Source organism: Ovis aries, chromosome 24, assembly GCF_016772045.2.
Source record: "Ovis aries strain OAR_USU_Benz2616 breed Rambouillet chromosome 24, ARS-UI_Ramb_v3.0, whole genome shotgun sequence".
Classification (NCBI taxonomy): domain Eukaryota; kingdom Metazoa; phylum Chordata; class Mammalia; order Artiodactyla; family Bovidae; genus Ovis; species Ovis aries.
Genome location: NC_056077.1, coordinates 29,430,297 through 29,457,800, shown reverse-complemented (window position 1 = coordinate 29,457,800; position 27,504 = coordinate 29,430,297). Strand labels below are relative to the sequence as shown.

General features: G+C 44.3%; 2 protein-coding genes across 9 annotated transcripts in view; one reads left to right on the top strand and one right to left on the bottom strand.

Moving 5' to 3' along the window:
- Window positions 1–27,504, bottom strand: part of CALN1 (calneuron 1) — a 520,654-nt gene that overhangs the window by 123,594 nt on the left and 369,556 nt on the right. The window lies entirely within an intron of this gene.
- On the top strand, window positions 934–8,341 carry LOC132658572 (uncharacterized). Of its 4 annotated transcripts, none has more exons than XM_060405878.1 (2): window positions 934–3,348; window positions 3,456–8,341. In XM_060405878.1, exon 1 carries the CDS (start codon window positions 934–936, stop codon window positions 2,620–2,622), a length of 1,689 nt encoding a protein of 562 aa, XP_060261861.1. In that variant the 3' UTR covers window positions 2,623–3,348; window positions 3,456–8,341. The 4 variants fall into 4 exon arrangements, with proteins under 4 accessions (XP_060261861.1, XP_060261863.1, XP_060261864.1 ...); XM_060405880.1 differs by having other exon boundaries at window positions 934–3,607; window positions 4,097–8,341; XM_060405881.1 differs by having other exon boundaries at window positions 934–5,170; window positions 5,254–8,341.

The following is a 27,504-nucleotide window of genomic DNA, read 5'->3' as shown; positions in this document are numbered from 1 at the left end:
AAGTCACAACTCAACCACAGAGGAAAGAGAGGGCCTGGCTTTTTGGAACAACTGCAATTATGATTGTTAGAAAAGCCAAGATGAGAGGGGAATAGAGAATGACTGCTATCAATTTTAGGGCGGTTACTATTACTCTCAAATTTACAATGTGGAAACAGATTCACAAAAGGGAAGCAACTTAGAAGAATGCCTATAAAGAGCTAATGATTGTTAGGGACCAAACGACGGGCTCTAGGACCTGAGTCATGTTTACCAGAAAGAGACAGGACATGCGCTCATCCTGCCTGGCCAATCATGTAATGCCAGCTACTCCTGTAACTGAGACAAAGAACTGCCTGTATACAAGCCGCCATACTCCTTTGTTCGGGGCTCTTGTCGGATTCTGCTGTGTCGGATGAGACTTGGGCCCTAGCACGCTAGAAATAAGCTCCCTTCTTGCCTTTGCATTACTGTGGTGGACTTGCTCTCTCTTGGTCAGTTCGGAGATACTGGCTCGGAGCATAACATTTGGGGGCTCGTCCGGGATCTCCGTCCCGCCGGGGAGGACAACTCTCCTGGTAGAAGGGAGTAACTTCGTTAGGAGATAAGAGCTCTGAGCACCGGTACTAACGTTGCAGAAGCCCAGATTAAGTCCAGGGCCCAGTATCGTACTGGGGAGGCATCTGGGTGTAAAGTGCAAAGGCAAGTCCCAGCGTAAGGCCGGGGCCAGGTATCGTGCTGGGGAGGCGGCTGGCTCTAGTTACTGGATTAAGTCCAGTGTAAGGCCGGGGCCCGGTATTGTGCCGGGGAGACAGCTGGCTCTGTGAACATCCTGCAGGTAAGACTGAGTGCATTGTTGGTGGCCACCTTGCGTTTGTTATCTGTTTGTCTATTTGTGGTGTCTGCTTTGCTCTTTGTGTGCTCTGCTGGCTCCCAGTGTACTTTTCTGTGATCATGGGACAAACAACTTCTACTCCTTTATCTCTTATGATTAACCATTTCTCTGATTTCAAGTCTAGAGCTCAGAATCTTTCATTACTGGTGAAGAAGAGCAAACTGGTGACTTTCTGTTCCGCTGAGTGGCCCACCTTTGACGTCAGATGGCCACAAGAGGAAACCGTCAATCCCCAAATTATCCAGGCAGTTAAAGAGAGGGTGCTTACTCCTAGTCCTGCTGGGCACCCAGATCAGACTCCCTACATTCTGGTCTGGCAGGATCTAGTGAGAAACCTACCAGAATGGCTTAAACCCTTTGTTCTCGCTCCTTCTAAACCTCCTAAACCTCCCCGTCCCTCTTCCCCAACTCCAACCTCGCCAAACCCACAGGTGCTAGTCATGAAGGCTCCTGAAGAAAAAGAAGGAAAAAAGGACGAAAATCGACCAAAGCCAGTCTTCCAGAAATCTTCTCTGTATCCTAATCTGATAGATCTGGAGACTGAATTGTTCCCACCCCCGTATGTGGATCCACATCCGCCCTTGCTTCCACAGGTTTCATCGGGAGAAGCCAGGAGGAGAACCGAGCCTTCAGCTCCTCCCAGAGAAGGGGGCCCCGCCCAGGGGACTTGGGGAAGAACAAGGGAAATGGCCAGCGTAGCGGAAGAAGACCCAGAAGTCCCCTCCTCCACCGTTCACGCGTTTCCGGTCCGGGCGGGGCCAGCCAGAGAGGGTGGAGAGCGGACATATCAGTATTGGCCCTTCTCCACTAGTGATTTGTACAATTGGAAAACCCAGACTCCCTCCTTCTCTGAAAAACCACAGAGTCTTATTGATCTTTTAGAGTCTATCCTTTTTATTCACAATCCCACTTGGGATGATTGTCAGCAACTGTTACAGGTGCTTTTCACTACAGAGGACACGAGCAGATCCTGTCAGAAGCTCAGAAGAATGTGCCAGGGGTGGATGGGAGGCCCACAATACAGCCTAACCTCATTGAGGAGGGATTCCCCTTGGTGCAACCCAACTGGGACTTCGAATGCACTGAAGGTAGTACATCTCCAAATGTACTGTCAGACTCTTATGGCCGGCCTTAGAGCAGCCACCAGGAAGCCAACTAATTTGGCCAAAATAAATTCAGTGAGGCAGGAACCAAATGAGAGCCCAGCAGCCTTCCTTAAAAGGATAATGGAAGCTTTTAGACAGTATACCCCTATGGACCCACAGGCAGATAAGTCACGAGCGGCAGTTATGTTAGCATTTGCAAATCAAGCAGCCCCCGATATTAGAAAAAAGTTAAAAAAGATAGAGAGGTTAAATGAACAATCCTTGCAAGGTCTAGTGAGGGCAGCCGAGGGAGTTTTTAATCATAGAGAGACCCCAGAAGAGAGAGAGGACCGCATTAGAAGAGAAGAAAGAGAATTTAGAGCTGAAGAAAACCGTAAAAATCAAAAAGAGCTGGCCCAGATATTTTTTGCTGGGGTTGAAAACAAAAACAGGTTCCAAAAAGGGAAACAACTGGACTCAAAAACTGAAGAAAAAACGACAAGGCGTAAGCTTGAGAAAAACCAATGTACGTTTTGTAAAGAGTTTGGACCTTGGAAAGATAAATGCCCCAAGAAAAATCTAAAAGTGGGGCCCAAGAACCCCAAGAACGAGACTCCCTCTCCAGACAGTCATATCCTCTATGCGGGTGAGGATAGCGACTAGGGGGGTCAGGGCTCGAAGCCCCTCCCCGAGTCCTGGGTAACTATAAATGTGGAGGGGAAACCGGTTGGCTTCATGGTGGACACGGGAGCCCAATACTCAGTCTTAAACCAAAAAGATGGACCCATGTCTAAGAAAAGTAGCTGGGTGCAGGGAGCAACCAGGACTAAACGATATGGATGGACTACAAAACGGCATGTGAACTTGGGGGCCCACCAGGTGACCCATTCTTTTCTGGTGATACCTGAGTGTCCAGTGCCCTTGTTGGGAAGGGATTTACTGTCTAAAGTGAATGCCCAAATTCATTTCGACCACGGACAAGTGTCGGTTTTAGATGGGACCGGGCATCCTCTTCAGGTCTGGTCTCTGGCATTAAAAGATGAATACAGACTCTACTTGCCAGAGGCCCCAGTGACACTAAGCCCCGAAGTACAACCATGGGTTCAAAGATACCCTCAGGCCTGGGCTGAAACAGCAGAAATGGGACTAGCCAAACAGAGGCCCCCTATCATTGTGGAACTGAAAGCCAGTGCTTCCCCAGTGAGGGTACGACAATATCCCATGAGTCAAGAGGCTCGACAAGGAATTACTCCTCATATACAACGCCTCATAGACGCTGGGGTCCTGAAAAGGTGCTGGTCCCCATGGAACACTCCCCTGTTGCCTGTGAAAAAGCCTGGGGGAACTGATTTTAGACCAGTTCAAGATCTATGAGAAGTCAACAAACGGGTGAGTGATATTCATCCTACGGTTCCTAACCTTTATACATTGCTAAGCAACTTGCCTCCAAACTACATTTGGTATACTGTTTCAGATTTAAAACATGCCTTTTTCAGTTTGCCTCTTGCCCCCGCAAGCCAAGAGATCTTTGCCTTCGAATGGCAGGAAGACGGTGGTCAGACCCCTGTGCAGCTGACATGGACTCGCTTACCACAGGGTTTCAAAAACTCGCCCACGTTATTTAATGAGGCCCTGGACGAAGACCTCCGTGAGTATCGGGTTGAACACCCTACCATTGTTTTATTACAATATGTTGATGACCTTATGCTGGCAGCGGCTACAGAGAAAGAGTGCCAAGAGGCAACAGGTGACCTTCTCCAAACCTTGGGGACTTTAGGTTACAGGGCCAGTGCCAAAAAGGCCCAGATTGCCAAGCAAGAGGTTACATACCTCGGTTATAAGATAAAACAGGGCCAGAGGTGGCTAACACAGGCTATGAAAGAAACCATCCTCCAGATCCCTGAGCCAGCTAACCCTAGACAAGTGAGAGAATTTCTGGGAACTGTGGGATATTGCCGATTATGGATCTTGGGGTTTGCAGAAAAGGCCAGGCCCCTATACGAAGGGACCAAAGAAAACAAGGACTGGAAATGGACTGAGCCAATGAAAGAGGCCTTCCAAGAGCTCAGGCGAGCCTTGCTAGAAGCTCCTGCCCTTGCCCTCCCTGATCCATCTAAGCCTTTCCAATTATTTGTAGATGAAAAGCGGGGGATAGAAAAAGGGGTACTAACACAGAGATGGAGACCATGGAAGCGACCTGTAGCTTACCTTTCCAAGAGACTGGACCCAGTGGCAGCCGGATGGCCACCTTGCCTCCGTATCATCGCAGCTACCGCGCTCTTAGTCCAGGGTGCTGATAAACTGACTTATGGACAGAGACTCTTGGTCTACACTCCTCATGCCATAGAGAGAGTTTTAAAGCAACCCCCAGGTAAATGGATTTCTAATGCCCGCTTGACGCACTACCAGGCCTTGCTACTTGACACCCCACGGATTCATTTCCAAATGCCCTGCACTCTAAATCCAGCCACTCTTTTGCCCAATCCGGAGGAAAATAGCCCCCTCCATGATTGTGATGAGATACTGGCAGGGGTAACAGCAATACGAAAGGACTTAACCAATACTCCACTGGATAACAGTGAGCTAAAATGGTTCACAGATGGCAGCAGTTATGTGAAAGATGGACAGAGACGGGCGGGAGCTGCAGTAGTAGATGAGTCTGGACAGACGATATGGGCAGAGGCCCTTCCCCTGGATACCTCAGCACAAAAGGCAGAGTTAATTGCCCTGATTCAAGCATTAGAGAGAGCCAAAGGAAAAAGAATAACTATTTTCACTGACAGTCGCTATGCTTTTGGCACGGTACACATCCAGGGCCTGATATATCGGGAATGAGGGTTTTTGACAGCTGAAAGAAAATAAATTAAAAATTTGCCTGAAATCCGTAGACTTTTAGAGGCTGTACAGATGCCTCGGGCTGTGTCAATAGTACATGTACCTGGACATCAGAAGGGTGACAGCCCCACGGCACGAGGGAATCGTGCCGCAGACCTGGCAGCTCGAAAAGTAGCTGATGAAGATTTCATCACCCCTGTGTTGGTGATCGGACTTCCACCTCCAGGTATGGGAACTCTGCCCCCAACCCCTGAGTATTCATCCACAGACCTTGCTTGGATCCAAGAACACACCAACCTTCAAAAAGGTGAAGAGGGATGGTACCGAGACTCAGACGGCTATTTGATACTCCCTGCTCAGTTGGGACGGCAACTATGTGAGCATTTACACTTGTCTACTCATCTGGGGGAAAAAAAGACTCTGATGCTCTTTCAAACTGCATGCCTGCGATTTCCCCAGCACCAGACAACTATAAAGAACATAGTGCATGCTTGTAAGGCGTGTCAACAAATGAGGCCAGGAAAAGGACAACATGCAGGACTGCAGTATCGGGGAGAAGGACCAGGGCAACACTGGGAAATAGATTTCACCGAGGTAAGGCCAGGCAAGTATGGTTACCGGTACTTGTTAGTGTTGGTGGATACCTTCTCAGGGTGGGTAGAAGCTTTTCCTACAAAGGGAGAAACCGTGATGATAGTGGCAAAAAAGATTTTAGAAGAAATAGTTCCCAGGTTTGGCCTGCCGGTGACCATCGGCTCTGATAATGGACTTGCTTTTGTGAGTCAAATAGTTCAGAGCCTTGCCCTAGCCCTGGGGACTAAATGGAAGTTACATTGTGAATACAGTCCACAGAGCTCAGGGCAAGTAGAAAGAATGAATTGGACCCTAAAAGAAACTTTAACTAAATTGGCTATAGAGACTGGCGGGGACTGGGTGACCCTCCTTCCCCTCACCCTCTTCCGTGCGCGTAATACTCCTTATCAATTTAATCTGACCCCATTTGAGATTCTGTATGGGAGACCTCCCCCTGTATGTCCAATATTTGAAGGGAAGAAACTACCGCCTCCCACGTTGGGGCAACTCCAAGAGGCCTTGATGGCCTTAAGCAAGGTGCACTCTCGTGTCTGGAAACTGCTCCGGGAAATACATGTGGGTCAAAATAAGGGAACTATTCCCTCACATGACGTTGGCCCAGGAGATTGGGTATGGGTCAAAAGGCACCAAACCAAGGCACTAGAACCCAAATGGAAGGGTCCTTATGTTGTTCTTCTTACCACCCCAACTGCCCTAAAGGTCGACGGTATCAGGCCTTGGGTGCATTGCAACCACGTACGCCCAGCTACTTCAGCAGAGCAGGAAGACGCTAAAAAAAAATGGGAAGCGTCTCTGCACCCGTCCAACCCCCTGAGGCTGAAGCTCCGGTGTCGTCGACAGGACCAAGACAACTCGTCTGGACCATCTTATGGATGACCATGTTACTCCGCTCCGAATCTGCCAGCGTGAACCTGCACCAACCCGTCAGAATCACCTGGAAACTGCAAAATGGACTAACACGTGATATGCTTAACTCCACCACCGCAATACATCCACCAAATACTTGGTGGCCAGACTTATACTTTGACCTTAAGTCGGTGGTAAATGTACCCTGGAAGAGGGGCAAGCTCCAGAATCATGCATTCTGGGCATGTCCAGGTGCGCCCAGGCATAACTGGAAGAGCTGTGGGGGGATACAGGACTCTTACTGTAAATCTTGGAACTGCGTAACTTCCAATGATGGGTCGGAGACTCCAGGGTATAGACGGTGGGATGTAGGAAATCGGGATTTGCTTAACTTCTCGTTTGTAGGACCCGTATCTCTGTACTCCGATTGGAAAAAAGATCATAACTTTGCCCAGGTAAAAATAAGGTTTAACATTGATAAAGCAAAAAAAAAAAAAAAAAAGGCCTGGGTCAACGGGATATCATGGGGGCTTCAGACCAGAACTGACGGGTTCCCATACCGGGAGTATTATAATGGGATCATTGTTGTGAGTCAAGTTTTAAAACCAGTACAAATGTATAGTATTGGTCCAAACCCCGTTGAACAGGTCCATGCAACTCTCTACCCGACAACCTCCCTACCTACATTCCAGGGACCAACAAAAGACCCAGAGGCTGGCCCCCTTGCTAAACTCGGACAAACAGATCCACTATGGAAATTAGTAAAGGCAGCTTATGCTACCGTAAATCAAACCCATCCTGAGGCAACTAAATCCTGTTGGTTATGTTACAACTTAATTCCCCCTTATTACGAGGCAGTAGGCCTCAATGCCTCTTACGACCTGGCCAACGGCACCGATCCTCCTCAGTGTCAATGGGGAGACCGAAAAGTAGGCCTTACAATGAGAGAGATATGGGAAAAAGGGTTATGTATGGGCAAGGTATTATCAGAGAGGTCTCCACTGTGTGCGCATGTCATTGAGCCTACGGACTTGCCCATAGCCAGGTGGCTAATACCACGGATGGGAGGATGGTGGGTCTGTTCACACACGGGGCTGACTCCATGCTTAACACAGCTCAATCTTTGATCTCAAAGAAGAATACTGTGTTATGGTAGCAGTTGTGCCAAAAATTCTGTACTGACCAGAGGAAACAATATATGATTACCGAGCCCAAAAATTGACCCTAAATCCTCAAGAAAGAACTTACAAAGTCAAGAGGGAACCTCTTACTGCCATAACCATAGCAACTATGTTTGGTCTTGGAATAGCCGGGGCCGGAACAGGAATAACAGCTTTGTCCCTGCAAAGCCAAGGATTTAACTCCCTGAGAGTGGCCATAGATGAGGACATCACCCGTATAGAGCAATCTATTAGTCATTTAGAATCGTCTTTAACTTCCCTATCTGAAGTAGTTCTGCAAAACAGAAGAGCTTTAGATCTGCTCTTTCTGCAACAGGGGGGATTCTGTGCTGCCCTAGGAAAAGAGTGTTGTTTTTATGCTGATCACACAGGAATAGTTAGAGAATCTATGGCCAAAGTAAGAGAGGGACTAGCCCAATGTAAACGAAAACATGAGGCTCAACAAGGATGGTTTGAGTCTTGGTTTCAACAATCCCCTTGGTTGACCACCCTAATCTCCACCTTGCTGGGACCCCTGCTAATATTTCTACTGATGCTTACCTTTGGCCCATGTATTATCAATAGACTTGTAGCCTTTGTAAAGGAACGCATAAATACAGTGCAGCTGTTTGTGCTTCAGCAACAATATCAAACTGTGTCTCAGGACCGAGAGGAAGATTCCTCTATATGATCTAAGGACAGGGGGGAATGTTAGGGACCAAACGACGGGCTCTAGGACCTGAGTCATGTTTACCAGAAAGAGACAGGATATGTGCTCATCCTGCCTGGCCAATCATGTAACGCCAGCTACTCCTGTAACTGAGACAAAGAACTGCCTGTATATAAGCCACCATACTCCTTTGTTCTGGGCTCTTGTCAGATTCTGCTGTGCCAGATGAGACTTGGGCCCTAGCGAGCTAGAAATAAACTCCCTTCTTGCCTTTGCATTACTGGGGTGGACTTGCTCTCTCTCGGTCAGTTCGGAGATACGGGCTCGGAGCATAACAATGATTACCCCCAAATCCCTTTGGGAAAGACCCCCATGAAATGCAGTTTTAATCGCAGTCTGGATGCAAACCAAGCTCAGCTCACATACCCTTCCTATTATCTCTCACTTTACACCAGAGACTTCTTGAATTTTCTGATTTCTGTCACTTATTCTTTCCTAAGAGAACTATCAAAAGACATCAGAAGAATTCTCAAAGACTGAGAGTGAGGTCTTTTATATATAAATTTGACTTTGGTTATTAAACATCTCTTTAAAATGCTCTTAGTGGGTAGTTAGGATTCAATAAATGCATAAAGGAAGTCTCCTTAATCCTTTAAATCACTTTTCACTGGCCCCCAGATAAAAAGAATATACAGTAACATAAAAACAATATTTTTTTTTTGGCCTGGCACTTCATACTTTACAAATAGTAATATAATAATTATAAAGATAGGCAACATTTATTGGTATCACCAGATACTGCTGTAAGTGCTAGTGAGTTAACCACACTGCAATCCTAGGAGATGGGTTCTGTTAGCATCTTGCTTTACGCTTGAAGAAACAGAGGCACAGAGGAGTAAGATAATGCACCCAAGGTCACAGGTTATATTACCAGCGCATGTCCACACTAGCACTCTGTGCCTCGCCACCATCCTAGATCTTTTATATAGAGTAAGCAATTGCATAACTATTATTTTTTGAACTTATCAACTCTGAGATCTTATACGTACCTCATTTTGGAAATAAAGGTTCTGAAGCACAATGTGGCTTGTCCAGGGCCACTCATCCCATTCCTTGGCCTAGATGGCCCCCTCATCGCCAGCTGTACTGTCTGTTACAGGTGAGGAAAGATTTAGGCTGCCTCTCCAATTGCAAAAAGAAGGAAAATCTTCCCAGAAGATAGCTATCCAGGGAGGGTAGAAGCAGGAACAGCCAGGAACCTTCATTAATAATAATGATGGTAGAATTAATGCCTTACACCTAGATAGCAATTTTAATGTTACTAAACACCTCCCACAATGTCCTTGGGAGGTGGCCATGAAAACTGGGCTTTTCCTCCATTTGGTTAGATGAGAAAACTGAGGCACTGGTTTCATAACCAGTGAACGAATTTATCTTTTGGTGAAGGAAGACAGATGATACATTGAGAAAAAGCCTTCACATTTTATGAAAGAATGTGAGGCATGCTTTGGGAAAAACTAAGGCAGGACAAGGGGGATAAGCAAGGCCAAGGAAGGGACAGGAGGAAAGGAGATGCTACTGTAGATAGTGGGGTCAATGAAGACCTCTCAGCCCCTGAAGAGAACAGGGACCCTTAGGTGTCTGGGGGAAGGATTTTCCACCCAGAGGAAACAGCAAGTGCAAAGGTCCTGAGGCAGGCTTGTGTGAGGGGCAGCAAGGAAGCTGGCCCGGCTGCAGTAGGTGAAGGTGAGAACAGAAGGAAAGGCAGCGCAGGCAAACCGGGGAGGGTTTTTCCTTTTATTTTTTTAACACTTAAAACATTTTACCATGTTGTGTTAGTTTCTGCTATACCACAAAGGGAATCTGCTAGAAGCACAGATATATTCCCTCCCTCCCGAGGCTCTCCCCACCCAATCCCATCGCTCCAGGCCATCACAGAGCTCCGAGCTGAGCTCCCTGTGTTATATACTGCAGGTTCCCGCTAGCTAGCTATTCCACACATGGTGGTGTGTCAATCCTAACCTCCCAATTCATCCCACCCTCTTCATCCCCCACTGTGTCTACATGGCCGTTCTCTACATCTGTAGCTCCGTTCCTGCCCTAGAAATAGGTTCAAACAGAGTGAACGGTGAGCAAAAGAGTGACCGAGTCTGTCTCACATTGTAACAAGGCAGCTCTGGTTGTGTTGGTCAAGTGGGGCAAGTCGGGCCAGAAGCAGGAAGATCAGTGAGGAAACTCTTGCACTAATCCAGGCAAGAGATGATGGTGTTTTGAACCAGGAGGAGAGGGGAGAAGGAACCAGATTCTGCATTTGTCTTGAGAGGATTTGCTGGCAGATTGGATGTGGGGTGTGAAGACACAGTGGCGATAACAAAGTGAGGATGGGACTTCCCTCGTGGTCCAGTGGTTAAGAATCTTCTTGCTAACGCAGGGGACACAGGTTCAATTCCTGGTCAGGGAAGATTTTACATGCCATGGGGCAACTAAGCCCGTGTGCCACTGCTACTGAATCCATGCTCTAGAGGTGCAACTACTGAGCCCCCACGCCACAAATACCGAAGCCTGTGTGCTAGAGCCTGTGTTCCACCATGAGAGAAGCCACCGCAGTGAGAAACCCTTGCATCATGACTAGAGAAAGCCCACTTGTAACAATGAAGACTGAACACAGTCAAAAATAAAAATAAACAAATAACCAAGTGAGGATGTAGAGGAATCTGGGGCAGACATCTGGATGCATACTTTTGGGAGCCTTTAGTATAGAGAGGTATTTAAATCCAAGGGCATGGGTAATTCCAGCGGCAAGAAGAATCAAGGGTTTAGCAGCAGGGGTGAGGAGGGCTCAGCAAAGGAGATGGAGAAGGAGGAAACACAGAGAATGGGAGCATGTGCCATCCTGGCAGCCGAGTGAAGGGGGCATTTCAAGGACAGCATGGCTGATTGTGTTGGGGCTGCTGGAAGGCCAAGAATATACGGATCAGACTTGACCTTTGGATTTAGCAATGTGAAGGTCATCCGTGACCTTCACTAGAGCCGCTTATGGAACGGCAGGAATGGGACTCTAGTTGATCAGAGGGGATTCAGGAGTCAGTGCAAGAAGGGAACTGGTGGCAGTGAGTGGAGCTAGACTACTCTCTGGAGGGTTTTCCATGGAAAGAAGAGATAAGAGTTATAAGTCAGAGGGAGTGGGGTGTGAACAGAGTTTGTTTTCCTTGGTTTTCCTTTTTTTTTTTTTGCTTTTTTCCTTCTGGAGTTCAGTTGCTTTACAGTGTTAGGCTTCTGCTGTACAGCAAAGCGAATCAGCTACACGTATACATATATCCCCTCTTCGCCATCACAGAGCATCGTGTAGAGTTCCTAAGCTATACAGTAGATTCCCACTAATTATCTACTTTGTACACAGTAGTGTAACTATTTCAATCCCAATCTCCTAATTCATCCCACCCCCCACTTTTCCTCCCCTTGGTGTCCATACATTGTTCTCTACATCTGTGTCTCTATTTCTGCTTTGCAAATAGGTTCGTCTGTATCGTTTTTCTAGATTTCACATATGTGTTAATACACAGTATTTGTTTTTCACTTTCTGACTTGCTTCACTCTGTATGAGTCTTGCTTGTTGCTTTTTAGGGTGAGGGTTGTCTTAAGATGTTTCTACCATCAAGCTGATGAACTTATTTGTTCTTTTCTTTAAGCCTCAAGATGCTCAGTGAGATAGGCATGCTTCCCACTTTGTGAGCTCTGAAAAGGAGTGAATTTAAAGATGACATAGTAAATGGCCCAGCTGGAGTTCAAACCCAGGTCTGGTAAGCTCCAACACGAGTGCTTTCCCACTGTTCCATGTAGGACGTGGAACAGACCAAATCGGTTTCGGTTTTCTTCAAGCAAAAAACCAACTAATCATACACTACCATGTGTAGCATAGCTAGCTAGTGGGAACCTGCTGTGTAGCGCAGGGAGCTCAGCTCAGTGCTCTTGGATGACCTAGGGGGCTGGGATGGTGGGGGAGTGGGAAGTCTAAGAGGGAGGGTGTGTATAGATGTAGCTAATTCACTTCATTACATAGCAGAAAGGAACACAAAAATGTAAGGCAATTATATCCCAAACAAAACAAACTAATCAATATCAGGTCAGGATATGGGATAGACCTAAAGGTTCAGGGGATCCAAGCTCAATGGGCCTATGATACCCTGGATCTCAGGGGAGCCACATAGCTGGAGACAGATTCTAGCAGACCTGACTAGGATGTATTTAATGAGTGGATGATTGTCCCTGGGTGGAAGATCAGAAAAATAACATATTTCAGGAGGACCTGGGTGCTTGAGACTGACGTCAGCTTGTACAGTCTGGCAGCCTGGTGGTCCTTCATGATGCTAGAGCTGGCAGTTTCACTGAAAGCCCCCAATCTGGAACGTGTAGAGCGAGCAGTCTGCATCTCTGGCTTTTCAGTAGCAGAAAACAACCCCTTTTGTGATGGCTGGGGTGACTGTGTTATGCTGAGGGGGAGGAGCAGCCAGCAAGGCAAAGCCTGCAGACACGGGTGTCTGGAAATTTTATGATTCTGTGTTATTTCAATTCAAAGTCTTGATTGAACTTAGCAATGCAGACACGGTGAGCCAGGAGCATTTATATTTTTTATTTTTTGATAGCCGGGCCCTTCATCTCCCTTTGCGGGAGCTTTATGAATCGGTGGAGAGTGGGGAAAGTTAAATGAGAACCAAGAGAGACTCTGAAATTAATCATCTTGTTTTTATCTCAGAGGAAGTCATGGTTTAAACACCCAAGCAATCTAACAGTCACTCAGGTTAGACTGACAATCCTCTTCCATTTTCTGTTAAAGGATTCTGATTTACCCTTTGGAGAAGGTTGATAGAAAGTGGGTGGGACTGTGACTCTTTGATTCATGGTTAAACCTAATACTTTTCTTGACTCCAAGACATTTATCATTATTGTTTCTGGAAAGATGAATACATCAAGAAATCTGATATCAGGGCATTAAAAAGTAAAACGAAAAGGTTTGAAGAATAAAACAAAGACAGTCTTCTGCTGTAGGAAACTCAGGAAAGAAATAGTTCAAAAACTCAAACCCCCAAAGACACTGCTCCCCAAAACTGCCTCCCTTCCTATCCCCATGTAAAGCCCTTAGCCTACTGTCACCCATACTGATCACAGCCAACCTAGGACGCTCTGCTCAGCTTTACAAATTTTAAAGCTGATTGTAAGTTACTGATTAAGTAACTTCAGTTCTCAGCATACAGAGGCAATTTCTAGGAGGTGAGTGAGACAGAAACGAGTGATTGATACTCTGGATTTTGTTGGTGGTGGTTTTATAAACAAAGAGGGGAGAAATCGAGCATTTTTATTTAAGACTGAGAAATTCTTCTCTGAATCTACTATAGTATGTTTGGTGTTTGGGAAATTCACTGAGGTTACACTGACTGCTGTCTGTACCACTGTCCCTTGTACAGCCTGCAGTAGTCTGTCTTCTTTCTTTTAATATTTTATTTATTTATTTGGCTGTGCTGACTCAGTTGGAGCACGTGAGATCTTTGGTCTTTGTTGTGGCATATGGAATCTTTAATTGCAGCATGTAGGATTTAGTTCTCTGACCAGGAATTAAGCTCAGACCCCTGCACTTAAGTGCAGAAAGTGCAGTCTTAGCCACTGGACCAAGGGAAGTCCCAAATCTTTTACTTTTGCTGAGACTCAGTTGGTCTTTTTACTTTCTTTCCTTGATGGGTTGTGCTTTTGTTGTCATGTCTAAGAACTCTTTGCCTAACCCAAGGTCAAGGTCATGAAGGTCTTCGCCTAACACCAAGGCCACAAATTCTGATCCACGTGTTGTATTTCCAACATCAGGTTCAGTTGACAAAGCCTCTGCAGTGCTCTTTAGATCTGTGCCCTGTGTGTGTGCCATCTGCCAGCCAGTCTGGAACCCAGGTGATGGTCTACACTACGAATTAGTTCTCCAAGACTTTGGTTCAGAGTGAGACCCATGACTGTGTAACCTGGGGGTGAGCCTGGAAGTCCATACAAGTTCATCAAGTTGCTTTTCCAAGATCTCTCCTCTGCCCAGCAGCCCCCACCTTTCCTGCCCCTCTGGCTGAAAGGTAGAGCTTCAGCTTGTACACTCTACTATAATAATTCCTACAACTGGTTCTGGGGGGCATTGGCCAGTGGAGGAGAGTTGGGGTGAGGAGAGTCCATCAGGAAGACACTAGCGGGCTGGGAGTTGGGCACCTTGTCCTGTCCTCATCCTGACCCATCTGAAATGAGCTCATTGTTGGTTGGATCTGCTCCCCTCTCAGAAGAACCTTGATTCTTGGCTTCCTCAGTTCCTGTTCCTCATTATAGAGACACATCAGACTATCTCAGTGTGGCCCCTGTGGATGGTCTTCCCATTTGTTAAGGGCCTCATTGGTTGGCCCAAGACACTTGGATTATCCAGTTCTGGGAAGAAGGGAAGACCCTTTTACTTCTTCCCTAAGGGACTTGACTCTCCCTTCCATCTTAGTAAAGTTCTCTGAATTACACAAAAACAACAGAGTCTGGATTCTCCAATCCTATGTCTGTGATCCCCAAGAAAGGACAGGATAAACAGGACAACTTGCTCACACTTTATAATTGTTCACAGAGCAGCAGCCGCATTATGAAGTTCCCTCCATCAGACGTTGTGTTGCCATGTCGGTAAGACCCAGCAGAAGGGCAGCTCCTTCCCCGCCAAGGGACCTGACCCATCACTGCCCACCTTGACAGGGCTGTATCTCCCGCCCAGCCTCACAATAGACATCGCCCATAGCACTTTCCTGACTGAGAGATTAGACCCTAGGGTCACTTCCATACACATTAACTGACCTCTCCAATTGGCTTTCTCCATAAAGAGAAAGGGCCTGTGTGTCAAGCCCCACAGATGCTTCTACTTTGGGATACTTGTTAGTCACAACAGATAACCACAGACTGTTTGCTGCTAAGTCACTTCAGTTGTGTTTGACTCTGTGTAACCCCATAGACGGCAGCCCACCAGGCTCCCCCGTCCCTGGGATTCTCCAGGCAAGAACGCTGGAGTGGGTTGCCATTTCCTTCTCCAATGCATGAAAGTTAAAAGTGAAAGTGAAGTCGCTCAGTCGTGTCCAACCCTCAGCGACCCCATGGACTGCAGCCTTCCAGGCTCCTCCGTCCATGGGATTTTCCAGGCAAGAGTACTGGAGTGGGGTGCCACTGCCCTCTCCACATTTCTATAAACTAAGGTAAATTAAAACTGCATTTTTCAACTAAAGATAGTGTATCATATATTTTTACTGGGTCTTATTTGTGAGCTTTGCTTATTATATCAAAAAATGATGTCAAAGATCTACAGCAAACCACTCTGCTGGAGGCTGTGGCGTTATCAGAGGTTGGGACAAACAGTAAACTCAATGGTTCCCTTCCCTCAACTCCCTTTTAATCATGTTTAGTTGCATCCTCAGAATGTCTACCAAAATGACTAAGAATCTTTCCCCAGAACATGGAGAATTGAGGCATACAAATATTCCCAACGAGTTTGAATATTGTATGTGCAGAAGAAACTTGGAGTTTAGGACACCTCTATATATTTCAGGTATTGGGGGAGGGGATGGATACGTGCAGGGAATATTTGCAGCAAAGGTAAGAGATGATTGCCACCCCAGTCCTATCTCTACTGGCACAGGGGACCACAATCAGACTCCATGGCTTACTTATAATACCGGCATCTATTGCCACTCCTTGGCAAACTGAATATAGCATGTCTTCACAGTTATCTGCCTTCACTTTATCATCAAGGTGCAAACAGCTATATTTCTATCTGACCAAGATATTAAGATCATTTATTTGAGTTCTACATAATAAGCAAAGTCACTTTAATTATCTCTGTAATGGATGTGAATCCATTGAGTCCATACGAGAACATTTAAGATGCAGAAAAATCACTTCGCATTAATTCACTCACAATGGTAGGCACTGTGCTGGATGCTGGGTATACAACGGCAAAGAAGACAGACAGGGGGTCGGAAATGGAGCCTGCATTCCCTGGGGACCTCTCCTCTAAAGACAGATATTTAAACCGTAATAGAAATTTGCCTTTCAGATGTATTTATAAATAGCACCCAGTTGTGCTCAATGATAGCATATGAGAATTATCTGAGGAAAATGTTACTTATATTTCTACCTTGGGAGTCAGCCTCAGAGCCCAGCAATTCCCAATCTCTTTCCTGACATAAAACGCTTAGTAGATTATGTTCACACTTGTACCACATTCCCATGGGTACTGTTTAATGAAATTCTCAAACTCCTTTCTCTCCATGTTAAAAAAGTATGAAATGAAAATGAATGCTGAAAATTCTCTATCTACCATCCCTCTAATCCATTTTCTGCACCTCCCTGTCCTAGGCCCTGGGAAGTTAACCCCTATTGCTGCATCTCCTACACAGCCTTGCTTCTTGGCTTCTGGTTGGGTTAGGCCAATGGGAGACAATGATGGAACTCTCAGGGAGAAGTTGGGGTATTTCTCCTCTGCTTCCTACTAGGGCTGTGTTGGAGGAGACTCTTGAGAGTCCCCTGGACTGCAATGAGATTAAACCAGTCAAACCTAAAGGAAATCAACCCTGAATTTTCATTGGAAAAACTGATTCTGAAGCTGAAACTCCAATACTTTGGCCACCTGATGTGAAGAACTGACTCATTGGAAAAGACTGATGCTGGGAAAGATAGAAACCAGGAGGAGAAGGGGACGACAGAGGCCAAGATGGTTGGATGGCATCACTGACTCAATTGACATGAGTTTGAGCAAGCTTCTGGAGACAGTGAAAGCCAGGGAAGCCTGGTGTGCTGCAGTCCACGGGGAAGCAAAACGTCAGACATGACTGAGCAACTGAACCAAGGAAGGAAGGGCTGTGTTACTCTGGCAGAAGCTGCGTCCCTCGATGACCCCAGTTCCCACCGGGTGGCGCTCTTCCAACTCTAATGGGGTTCCAGTAACCCTTTCCCTTGGTGGGATGCGAATATCTTCCAGCTATATTAGTCTCTCAATCTCTTATTGGAAAAGACTCTGATGCTGGGAGGGATTGGGGGCAGGAGGAAAAGGGGACAACAGAGGATGAGATGGCTGGATGGCATCACCGACTCGATGGACGTGGGTTTGAGTGAACTCCGGGAGTTGGTGAAGGACAGGGAGGCCTGGCGTGCTGCGATTCATGGGGTCGCAAAGAGTCGGACACGACTGAGCGACTGAACTGAACTGAACTCATTTCTTCCAGTAACCTGCCTACACTATGTAAACAATCTCTTCATTAACACCTCCTCATTTGTATCTGGGTGTATTCTATTTCCTCATGAAATTCTGATACAAAATGCAAATGATGGAGAGGTAAATTATTCCAGGAATAACCTGAATCCACTCACATATGCACACACAAAAAATCGATGTGGTAGGAGTGAATAACTTGTAACAAACCTCACTCACGTTGAGGAATGGCTGGCCATGACCCAGCTGCATTTGGCCCCCCTGTGCTTGCTACCAACGTTTGGATGGACATTCTGCACTGTATAAAGAGTGACTATTTCCCCTCCTTTTAACCCTTTATATTGGTGAGATCAGGGACTCAAAACGGTGAGATGGACTAGAAGATTTTAAATTCCGCTAGAAGCCTTTGATTATTCAAAGAACCTTTGAAAATTCCATCTTGGCTGCCTTGAGGAAAAGATTTCTCTTCTAAATCTTATCTACAAATGGCTGAAAATGGAAAACCAATTTTACCTATATGATGTCACAGCAAATGTTGATCACAATGCCTGATTTGTCAGAAAAATGAAAAAACACACACCTTGAGGAGGTTAACAAAGTGACAAGGAAAAGTGAAATCAGAAGCAATTGGCAGAGATTTCATCAGTTCTACACAATGTCTAGGAACCTTGGAAGATTCAGGTACAATAAAGTCTTCCATCAGGATCTAAGTTTGGCTTTCAAATACTGTAATGAGGGCAGACCCAGACATGGGTATTCAAGATCTGAAACTGTTATTGAAGTTTTAGGATATCTGATACCATGGAAACCTGGAAAGTGTGCTCTTATCGACGTCACAAATTAAAGTCACTTGCCCCTCATGGTAATCTCTAAGGAACTTTCTCCTTCCCTTTCTTATTTTTCCTCCTCCCTTCTTCTCCAAATCCCACTCCCTTCCCTCACCTCTTGATCATACATTCTAACGTGTTTGACACGTCTTTATTCATATTCTTTTGTAATAATAGTTATAACAGATGACACCTGTGGGTCACTTATGTTCTAGATGCTTCAGTTACATTAACTCATCTAACTGGGATGACAACACAGTCAGGTACTGACATAACTGAGGCACAAAGAAACTAAGTAATTCACCTAAGCTGAGATTCAGACCCATGAAGTCTGGCCCCGGAATCCATAATCTTCAACTGTCCCTGCAACACTGCCTCACAATGTGTGTAAAGTGCCCACAGGCTTGACACTACATGAATGTATCATGCTGTGAACCCCGCTGTGTTTTGTATACTTTTGAGATTCATCCACAAGGCTATATAAGCACACCTGAATTGTTGCAAAGTGTTTCATATTATCAACATAAACTAAACCATTCTGCTAGGTATGGACACCTACGCTACCTCCAACTCAGTATCTCAAACAGACCATGATTAGCATCCTTTTATATGTCCAGTGTGAGGATGTCTGTAGGACAAATATCCAGCCTGGGATTTCTGGGCATATGCATACTTAATGCCATTAAGCTCTTACAGATTGCTCAGGCAATTTTTTAACTCGGTCCAGGAAGTACTCTTTCAATCATCCATCTATGCATCCATTCATTGCCTACTGTGTGACAGGCAGTAAGCAAGGAATGGAGGACATAAACAAGAAAATGTGGATGCTGATCACACTGAGCTCAGGATCTGCATGCTAAGTCACTTCAGTGGTGCCTGACTCTGTGTGACTCTATGGGCTTCCCAGGTGGCACTAGTGGTAAAGAACCTAGCTGCCAATCCAGGAGATGTGAGAGATGCAGGTTCAATCCCTGGGCCGAGAAGATTCCCTGGAGGAGGGCACAGCTACCCACTCCAGTATTCTTGCCTGGAGAATCCCATGGACAGAGGAGCTCAGGGTCTAGTCCTTGACAAATTAAAAGTGTTTCCATCAAAGGAAAAAAAGACAAACACTGTGTGATCTCCCTGAAATATAGAAGTATTCAACTGATTGAATATTTCATTAGTGCTTGTTTTCTTCTATATGAATCACAAGTCTGGGCTCCTCAGGCAATATTCTAAATGAGGAAGGTGGTCTTTAGGTATAACTTCTCCAGTATTGAACAATACAATATGCTATCACCCTAAGGAGAAATCTCTATAGAATAACGTGGTTTTATTGACTTGGGTTGACCTCTGAATCAGCACCCTAGCAGTGCTGCTAGAGTCTGAGTTCGTAGAAATAGTTTTTGAGAATTGAGGGAAAAAGAGAATGGATTCTGGCTCACAGTTTTCTAAAAGTGAGCTGTTAATTGCTTGGATATTACTTTTGGAAAAGCTTGATCCTCTGTGTGTGCCCTTTCCTTCAACCTTCTGAAAGGAAAACTAAAAACCTTTCTGTTTGCAGACAGCATGATTTTACCATCAGGAATTAGGATTAGTTTTAACAGACACTGAATTCGCTTTAGAAAGAAGGGCTTCCAACCTGCTATTAAAAAACAGTAACAACAAACAAACGTTAAGTGCTTTTAAACGGCTTATAGCTAACTTCCTATGAAGAAAATCACCTTGCCCATTTCCCAGAGATTCATTTTCAATCACGACCATAGCCAAAAGCCACGCTGCTCAAAGTTCAGAGCTGGGTGTATGGGAATGACCATTTGTAGTATTTCCCAATTTAAAATTATTTCAGCCTCGTTCTGAGACACAAAAGGGAACAACAGGATCACCCCATTGATTTCCAAATAGCTTTGCAAAGATATCTTGATATTGACAAGCCTAGAAGATCTTTTCTCTTTGAGGGAAAGGAGGATAGCTTTCAGGTCAAGATCGTGGGCTTCTTAGAGCTTTCAAATGTTACAGATACAGAGTTCTGCATATAACCATCAACAGTATGTATCTGCTCATACATCAGGGAGTGTAGCGTTGAATTCCAACAAACACAACAGTCAATAGAAACCTAGTGAGACGATGTTTATTTTTTCAGGTTATCCTGAAGGAAATGTAATCCATCCCTTCTGTTGTAAGGGTCAAGTGATAAATATTTTGTTTTGTGAGCCTCATGGGGTCTGTCCTAATGACTTAACTCTACTATTATGATGAGAAAGTATCCTTAGACAATACACACTAGTGTGGCTACATTACCCTTACTAACAAAACAGGTGACAGACTGGACTTGGCCTCTGGGCTATACTTTGTGGCCTCTTGCTTTAGGAAAATTGTTCTTAACATTTCAGCAGGCGGGTGGGGCAAACGGTGGTCACTGTCTCCTTTGAGAGTCAGATGAAACTTATAGTTCTTCTCAAAACTATTCAACCGGATTAATTTTATGTACAACTTTATAAGTTTCAAAACCTCCAAGAACCTTCCTCTAGACACTCTAATCTATCACTGAATTCTGTCAGAACAAGAGAATAGCAGAGGATATGCCCTTGGTTCAGTTTCCCCAATAGAAGTTGTTTCTGGAATATTCTTTGACACAATGTCATTGGCTTTCGCTAAGAACTGTTTGGGGAAAAATATCTTTGGAATTCATTTACATGTTTACTCCGATAATATAATGAGCAAGCAATTAAAAATGGATTCAACCCAAATATTAAACCTAAAACAATTAAATGTATAGAAGAAAACATGAGATCCTGAGTTAGGCATAGATTTCTTAGCTAGAACACATATAACATGAATCATAAAATAAATAGCAAATTGGACTTCACAAAAATTGAAGGCTTCTTTTCTAAAAAGACACTGTTAAGACAATGAAAACAGAAGCCATAATCTGGCATAAAATACTTGGAAAATAATACTTTTTTTTTTAAACAAACAAAAAACAGCTGGCAGAATATATAAAGAACTTCCCAAACTCGATCATAAGAAAATAGTACAGTAAAAAATGGGTACAAGATTTGAACATACTTATCACCTCACTCCAGTACTCTTGCCTGGAAAATCCCATGGATAGAGGAGCCTGGTGGACTGCAGTCCATGGGGTTGCTGGGAGTTGGACATGACTGAGCGACTTCCCTTTCACTTTTAACTTTCATGCATTGGAGAAGGAAATGGCAACCCACTCCAGTGTTCTTGCCTGGAGAATCCCAGGGACAGGGGAGCCTGATGGGCTGCTGTCTCTGGGGTCGCACAGAGTCGGACACGACTGAAGCAACTTAGCAGCAGCATCACTAAGAAGATTAAGCAACTGAAAATCATAATGAGGTGACGCTATATACCTACTAGAGTGGCTAAAATGCAAGAAAAAAATCAAAGCTGAGAGATCAAGTGCTAGCAAGGATATCAAGCAACTGAAATGTTCATATACTGCTGATGGGAATTTAAGATGGTACAGCCATTTTGGAAAATATTCTGGTGCATATCTATCAAGTGTATAAAAACAAATGATCTTACTTAATATGGTCTATGTACTTTTCACAGACTAATTATTTTTTAATCAAGGTATATTGCACATAACAAAATAAACACATACATCCTGGAATATGTAACAAGTCATAGCAATGTCTCCTCCTGGCACAGAAGAATAAAAGTGCAGGCCAAAAAAAAAAAATCATAATTCCATACCATCATGCAGGACCTAACATGTTTTATTCATTTCTGGATGCTCGCCTTTATGAAGATTGAGGAAACATGTTTTATTCATTTCTGGAGGCTTCTTTTCACAAGAAATGAGAATCAAAGATAGCATTATTGGAAAAAAGTAAACAATGGTACACAGGAAACAGAAGAACAGAAAAGTTTATCTTGGAGAAGAAAAAAGACAGGGCAAATAAAAAAGCAGTCTGTAAATATTTTACACATTGTCAGGCAGAAGAGAGGAGAATTAATTCTGACTTGTCCTTTTGAATTAGAAGTGAGACTGAGTATAGGCTGTACCAGGATCAATTGGGGCTTAATGTAAGAAATATGTATATTTTTAAGAAATTTTATTGGAGTATAGTTGATTTAAAATATTGTGTTAGATTCTGCTGTACATCAAAGTGAATCAGTTATATGTATACCAATATCCACTCTTTTAACAACTATTTTCCCACATAGGTCATTACAGAGCATTGAGATGAGCTGCCTGTGCTATACAGTACGTCCTTACTAATTACCTATATTACATCGTATATGTGCATTCTGCGTGCTCAGTCGTGTCCAACTCTTTATGACTTCATGGACGGTAGCCCTCCAGATTCCTCTATCCGTGTGATTTTCCCAGCAAGAATACTGGAGTGGGTTGCCATGCCCTCCTCCAGGGGATCTTCCCAACCCAGAGATAGAACCCATGTTTCCTGCATGGCAGGCAGATTCTTTACTGCTGAGCCACCTGGGGAAGCCCATATTATATGTAGTAGTGTGTATATTTCAATCCCAACCTCCCAATTTATCCCTTTTCTCCTCTTTTCCCTCCCGGTAAGCTTAAGTTTGTTTTCTACATCTGTGACTCTATTTCGTAAATAAGTTTATTTGTATAACTTTTTTAGATTCCACATATAAGTGGTATCATAAGATATTTGTTTTTCTCTGACTTACTTCACTCAGTATGACAATCTCTAGGTCTATCCGTGTTAAGAAATACATTTCTAGTGTAGAGAAAGAGTTTCTGGCAGTGGATATAATCAAACATAGGCTGGATAATCACTTGGCTAGGATCTCACATAAAGATTCATTTAGTGACATGTTTGCTCCCTTATAATCCCAAGATTCAATATTTATTTACTTCTATGAGAAAACAATACCCTTCCAATATGAAACAAACTTATTTTGACTCAGCAAAAACCATTATTTTCTTCCTCATCAATTTGTTTTATTCCATTAAGTTGTATCATAACCCCAATATGTCAGGACAAGTTAAAAGGCTGTAGCAAGCAGATGTTCTTCCAGGCTCTTAAAAAACGAAATACAAAATTGTAACTAGAGTTTTACTACTCATATTTGCAAAATACACCCTTTCCTTGCACGACCAGCTGCCCTTTTGTGCCCTCTGGAATCAGGCAGGCAAGACAGCACTCTCTGAATGGAAGTTAAAGTGATTTCCCACTTTGTCCTCATGCTTTAACACTTAGGCAATAAAGCTCATGACATTTTCAATAAAAACCCAAGAAAAAGAAGCACTACTTATTCATGGAAGAGCCCGAGCCAGCATCATCTGGCATTTTCCCATTTGAGAAAGCCCAGTCTTTGCCAAGCAGTCAGATAGATCTACAATTTAAAACTCATGTCCATCAGCTCAAGGGACTGGGGGTTATGAGTTCTGAAAAACTGAGAGCTAATTTCAGGCTGGCTTGAATGCTTAGGTCCCAAGGCAGCAGACGCCACTCCTCCCCATTCCCAGCAAACACAAGTAACTAGTGAGACACATCCTGAAGGCAATTTAGGTCTGATAACAAAACTAGTAACTGAGCAAAAAACCAGTAACTGAGCAAAAGAAAGAGTAAAAGCAACAGTAGGAGTGGGAATTGCAGGCGCAGCTATGAAAGAAGACACGTACGTGGGAGAATGGTATACTTTCCTAAAAGGCATAGCATAAAGCGGCTTCACAAGTGGTGCAGTGGTCAAGAGTCCTCCTGCCAGTACAGGAGATGCAGGATACACGGGTTCGATTCCTGGGCCAGGAAGATCCCCTGGAGAAGGAAATGGCAACCCACTCCAGTATTCTTGCCTGGGAAATCCCATGGACAGAGAAGTCTGGGGGGCTACAGTCAATGGTGTCGAAGAGTCTGACATGACTGACCCTGCGCGCGCACGCACACACACACACACACACACACACACACACACACACACAGTATAAAACAGGCCAAAAACAAATGACCTGGATAGACATTTTTCCAAAGAAGGCACACAGACATATATGAAAAGGCAATCGACATCATTAATCCTCTGCTGCTGCTGCTGTTGCTAAGTCACTTCAGTCATGTCCGACTCTGTGCGACCCCATAGACGGCAGCCCATGAGGCTCTTCCGTCCTTGGGATTCTCCAGGCAAGAACACTGGAGTGGGTTGTCATGTCCTTCTCCAATGCATGAAAGTGAAAAGTGAAAGTGAAGTCACTCAGTGGTGTCTGACTCTTAGCGACCCCATGGACTTCAGCCTACCAGGCTCCTCTGTCCATGGGATTTTCCAGGCAAGAGTACTGGAGTGGGGTGCCATTGCCTTCTCCACATTAATCCTCACGGAAATGCAAATCAAAACCTCAATGAGGTATCACCTCACACCTGTTAGTGTGGCCATTATCAAAAAGGCAAGAGATAACAACTGTTGGAGAGGCTGTGGAGAAAAGGGAACCCTGTACCCTGTTGGTGGAAATGTCAATTGGTGCAGCCACTATAGAAGACAGTAGGGAGGTTCCTCCAGAAATTAAAAATAGAATTTTCTCCAAATAAAGAGAATTGCCATTAAAGATATCGATCCCACTTGGGGGTCTATATCTCATTGTTGTTGCTATTGAGTCGCTAAGTCATGTGTGATTCTTGTGACCCCTTGGGACCCTCCAGACTCCTCTGTCCATGGGATTTCCCAGGCAAGAATACTGCAGTAAGGATGCCATTTCCTTCTCCAGGGGATCTTCCCAACCCAGGGAGGGAACTCACGTCTCCTGCATTGGCAGGTAGATTCTTTACCACTGAGCTACCAGGGAAGCCCCCATATCTTATATACATACATAATGGAATATTATTCAGCCATAAAAGAAGCAAATCTTGCCACTGGGGACAATATGGATGGATCTTGAGAGTAGGTCAGATAAAAATGAGTTAGAGAAAGACGAAGATGGTGTGACCTAACTTGTATGTGGAATCTGGAAAAGTTGAACTCTTAGAAACGGAGAGTGGATTTGTGGCTGCCAAGGAAAGGGGGAAATAGGGAGATGTCAGTCAAAGGGTAAAAACTTCTGGTTATCAGATGACTAAGTTCTGGGGTTCTATAGTATGTTCACTAAGGTTAACAACATAGTATTGTATACTTGAACATTGTTAAGAGGGTAGATCTTAAACGTTATCACAAAAAACAATATTAAAAAAGGTAACTATGGGAACTGATGATGGAGGTCTTATTGAACCTTACTGTGAGAATCATTTCCCAATATATATGTGCATCAAATCATTGCACTGTACACTTTAGATGTCCACAACATGAGGTGTCAGTTCCATCTCAATAAAGCAGGGGGGCGGGCGTGGGGGACAAAGAAGCCAAAAAGAGGAGACAATTGATGATGTCAAAATGCACCTAACTCTCCACCCCAGGATTAACATCCTCCCCAGAAACCAAAGCAAATCCTCCATAGCAAAGATTGTCAGTACTTGCACAGATCTTAAGTTAGAAAGTTCCACAGAAGTATTAGTACATTAGAGGGGAAGTGGGAAGGACTCAAAACAAGAAACAAATATTCATTGAGCACCCACTATGCACTAAGAACCAAATTAGATATTTTATGTACCTTATTTATTTGATCTTCACAACGATTGCAAGAAACAGTATCATACTACTCTCCCCATTGTACAAGTGAAGAAACAAGAGGGAGGGAGTATTTAATCTATCTGTCCAAATTCAACTCAAATAAAAAGAGCAGAATATAAGCTCAATACCCACAAATGGATCCAGCAAATGGACACACAAGGGCCTCCAGATATCTGGACCCTAATTATTAGAATTTCTGTCCCCTCTGAAACTTTCAGCCTTCCAGGACTACATAGGCCCAAAGGTCAACAGTGACATCCAGCTAGTTCTGAATTCCCCGTGGGATGCTTTAACAATGAGTATTTGCTTTCTGTTGCACCTGTGGGGAAAAGAAACACCGTGTATCTGACATCAAAGTTACTTTGCCCAGGGACTCCTCTGGCGGTCCAGTGGTTAAGAATCTGTCTTCCACACAGAGAACAGACTTATGGAATGGGGAGAAGAAGGTGAAGTGTATGGAGAGAATAACATGGAAACTTAATTACCATATGTAAAGTAGATAGCCAACGGGAATTTGCTGTATGACTCAGGGAACTCAAGCAGGGTCTCTGTATCAACTTAGAGGGGTGGGATGGGTGAGAGATGGGAGGGAGGTTCAAGAGGAAGGGGACATATGTATAACTATGGCTGATTCATGTTGAGGTTTGACAGAAAACAACAAAATTCTGTAAAGCAATTACCCTTCGATTAAAAAAAAAAAAAAGAAAGAATCTGTCTTCTAATGCAGGGAATGTGGGTTTGACCTCTAGTTGGGGAACTAAGATTCCACAGGCTGCAACCACTGAGCCCTCAAGCCATAATGAGAGTCCGAACGCCACAATGAAAAATCCCACGTGATGCCATGAAGATCCCATGCGCTTCAACTAGGACCTGATGCAGCCAAATTAACTGATTAAGTTTTAAAAATTACTTTGCCCAAAAGATATCAAGTTATGGGGGCCTCGCTGGAGAATCATGATATGGAAGTCCAATCCATTTTTTTTTAAAAACTGCTTTAGTTCATATCTGAAAGGAGAATGCTTTAATCTTCTTTTGTTTTTGTTTGCTAGGAGAGAGTTCAGTCACCTCCCCATAAGTAGAAGAAAAAAAAAAAAAAAAACAGAACCAAAGTGTGATCATTTGGCCAAAGACGTGTCCACATCTCCATTCATAGTTTGTCCCAAGTGACAAATGGTGTCAGACAAAGCTGTCAGATGAGATTTAGAAGGTGTGCCGGGTAGAAGCAATCAATTTCCAGATCAGGGAAGTTAGCCAGTTTTAATGAGCTCTTTGCCGCTGATTACCATACAGCTTTTGACGTCAAGCCTCACTGGCACATGTGCTTGGCCATGATTAATAGGTGTTTTAATGCTTCTAATTTGATTCCTATAAAGCCATCAAGCATCTGCTGTTTCAGCTGCAATCAGGAGAGGCTGGGTGGAGACCTGCAATGCACGTGGTTAGAGTATGATCTCAGATTTTGCAGTTCACAAAAAGGCCAGGTGTCCAGCGCCAAGTACTAGGAGATGCCCAGCAGGTCACAACCATGCTTACCCTTTGAACCCCTCCCATCATCCGCAAACTGGGTGGTGGGTTCCTTGAGGGCAGTCTCATAGCAACCAACACAGGAAGGTACTCAACACAATTCAGAAAAAATTATCCTCTGCTGCTTAACAGACACATTCCCTAAAATCTGAATTCTCCTTCAAGGGTCTGTTTCTGATGTACACACCACAGGAAAAAAATGAATAAACTGGTAGATATGGGCCTGTGAGCCAACAGACAGCACACTCG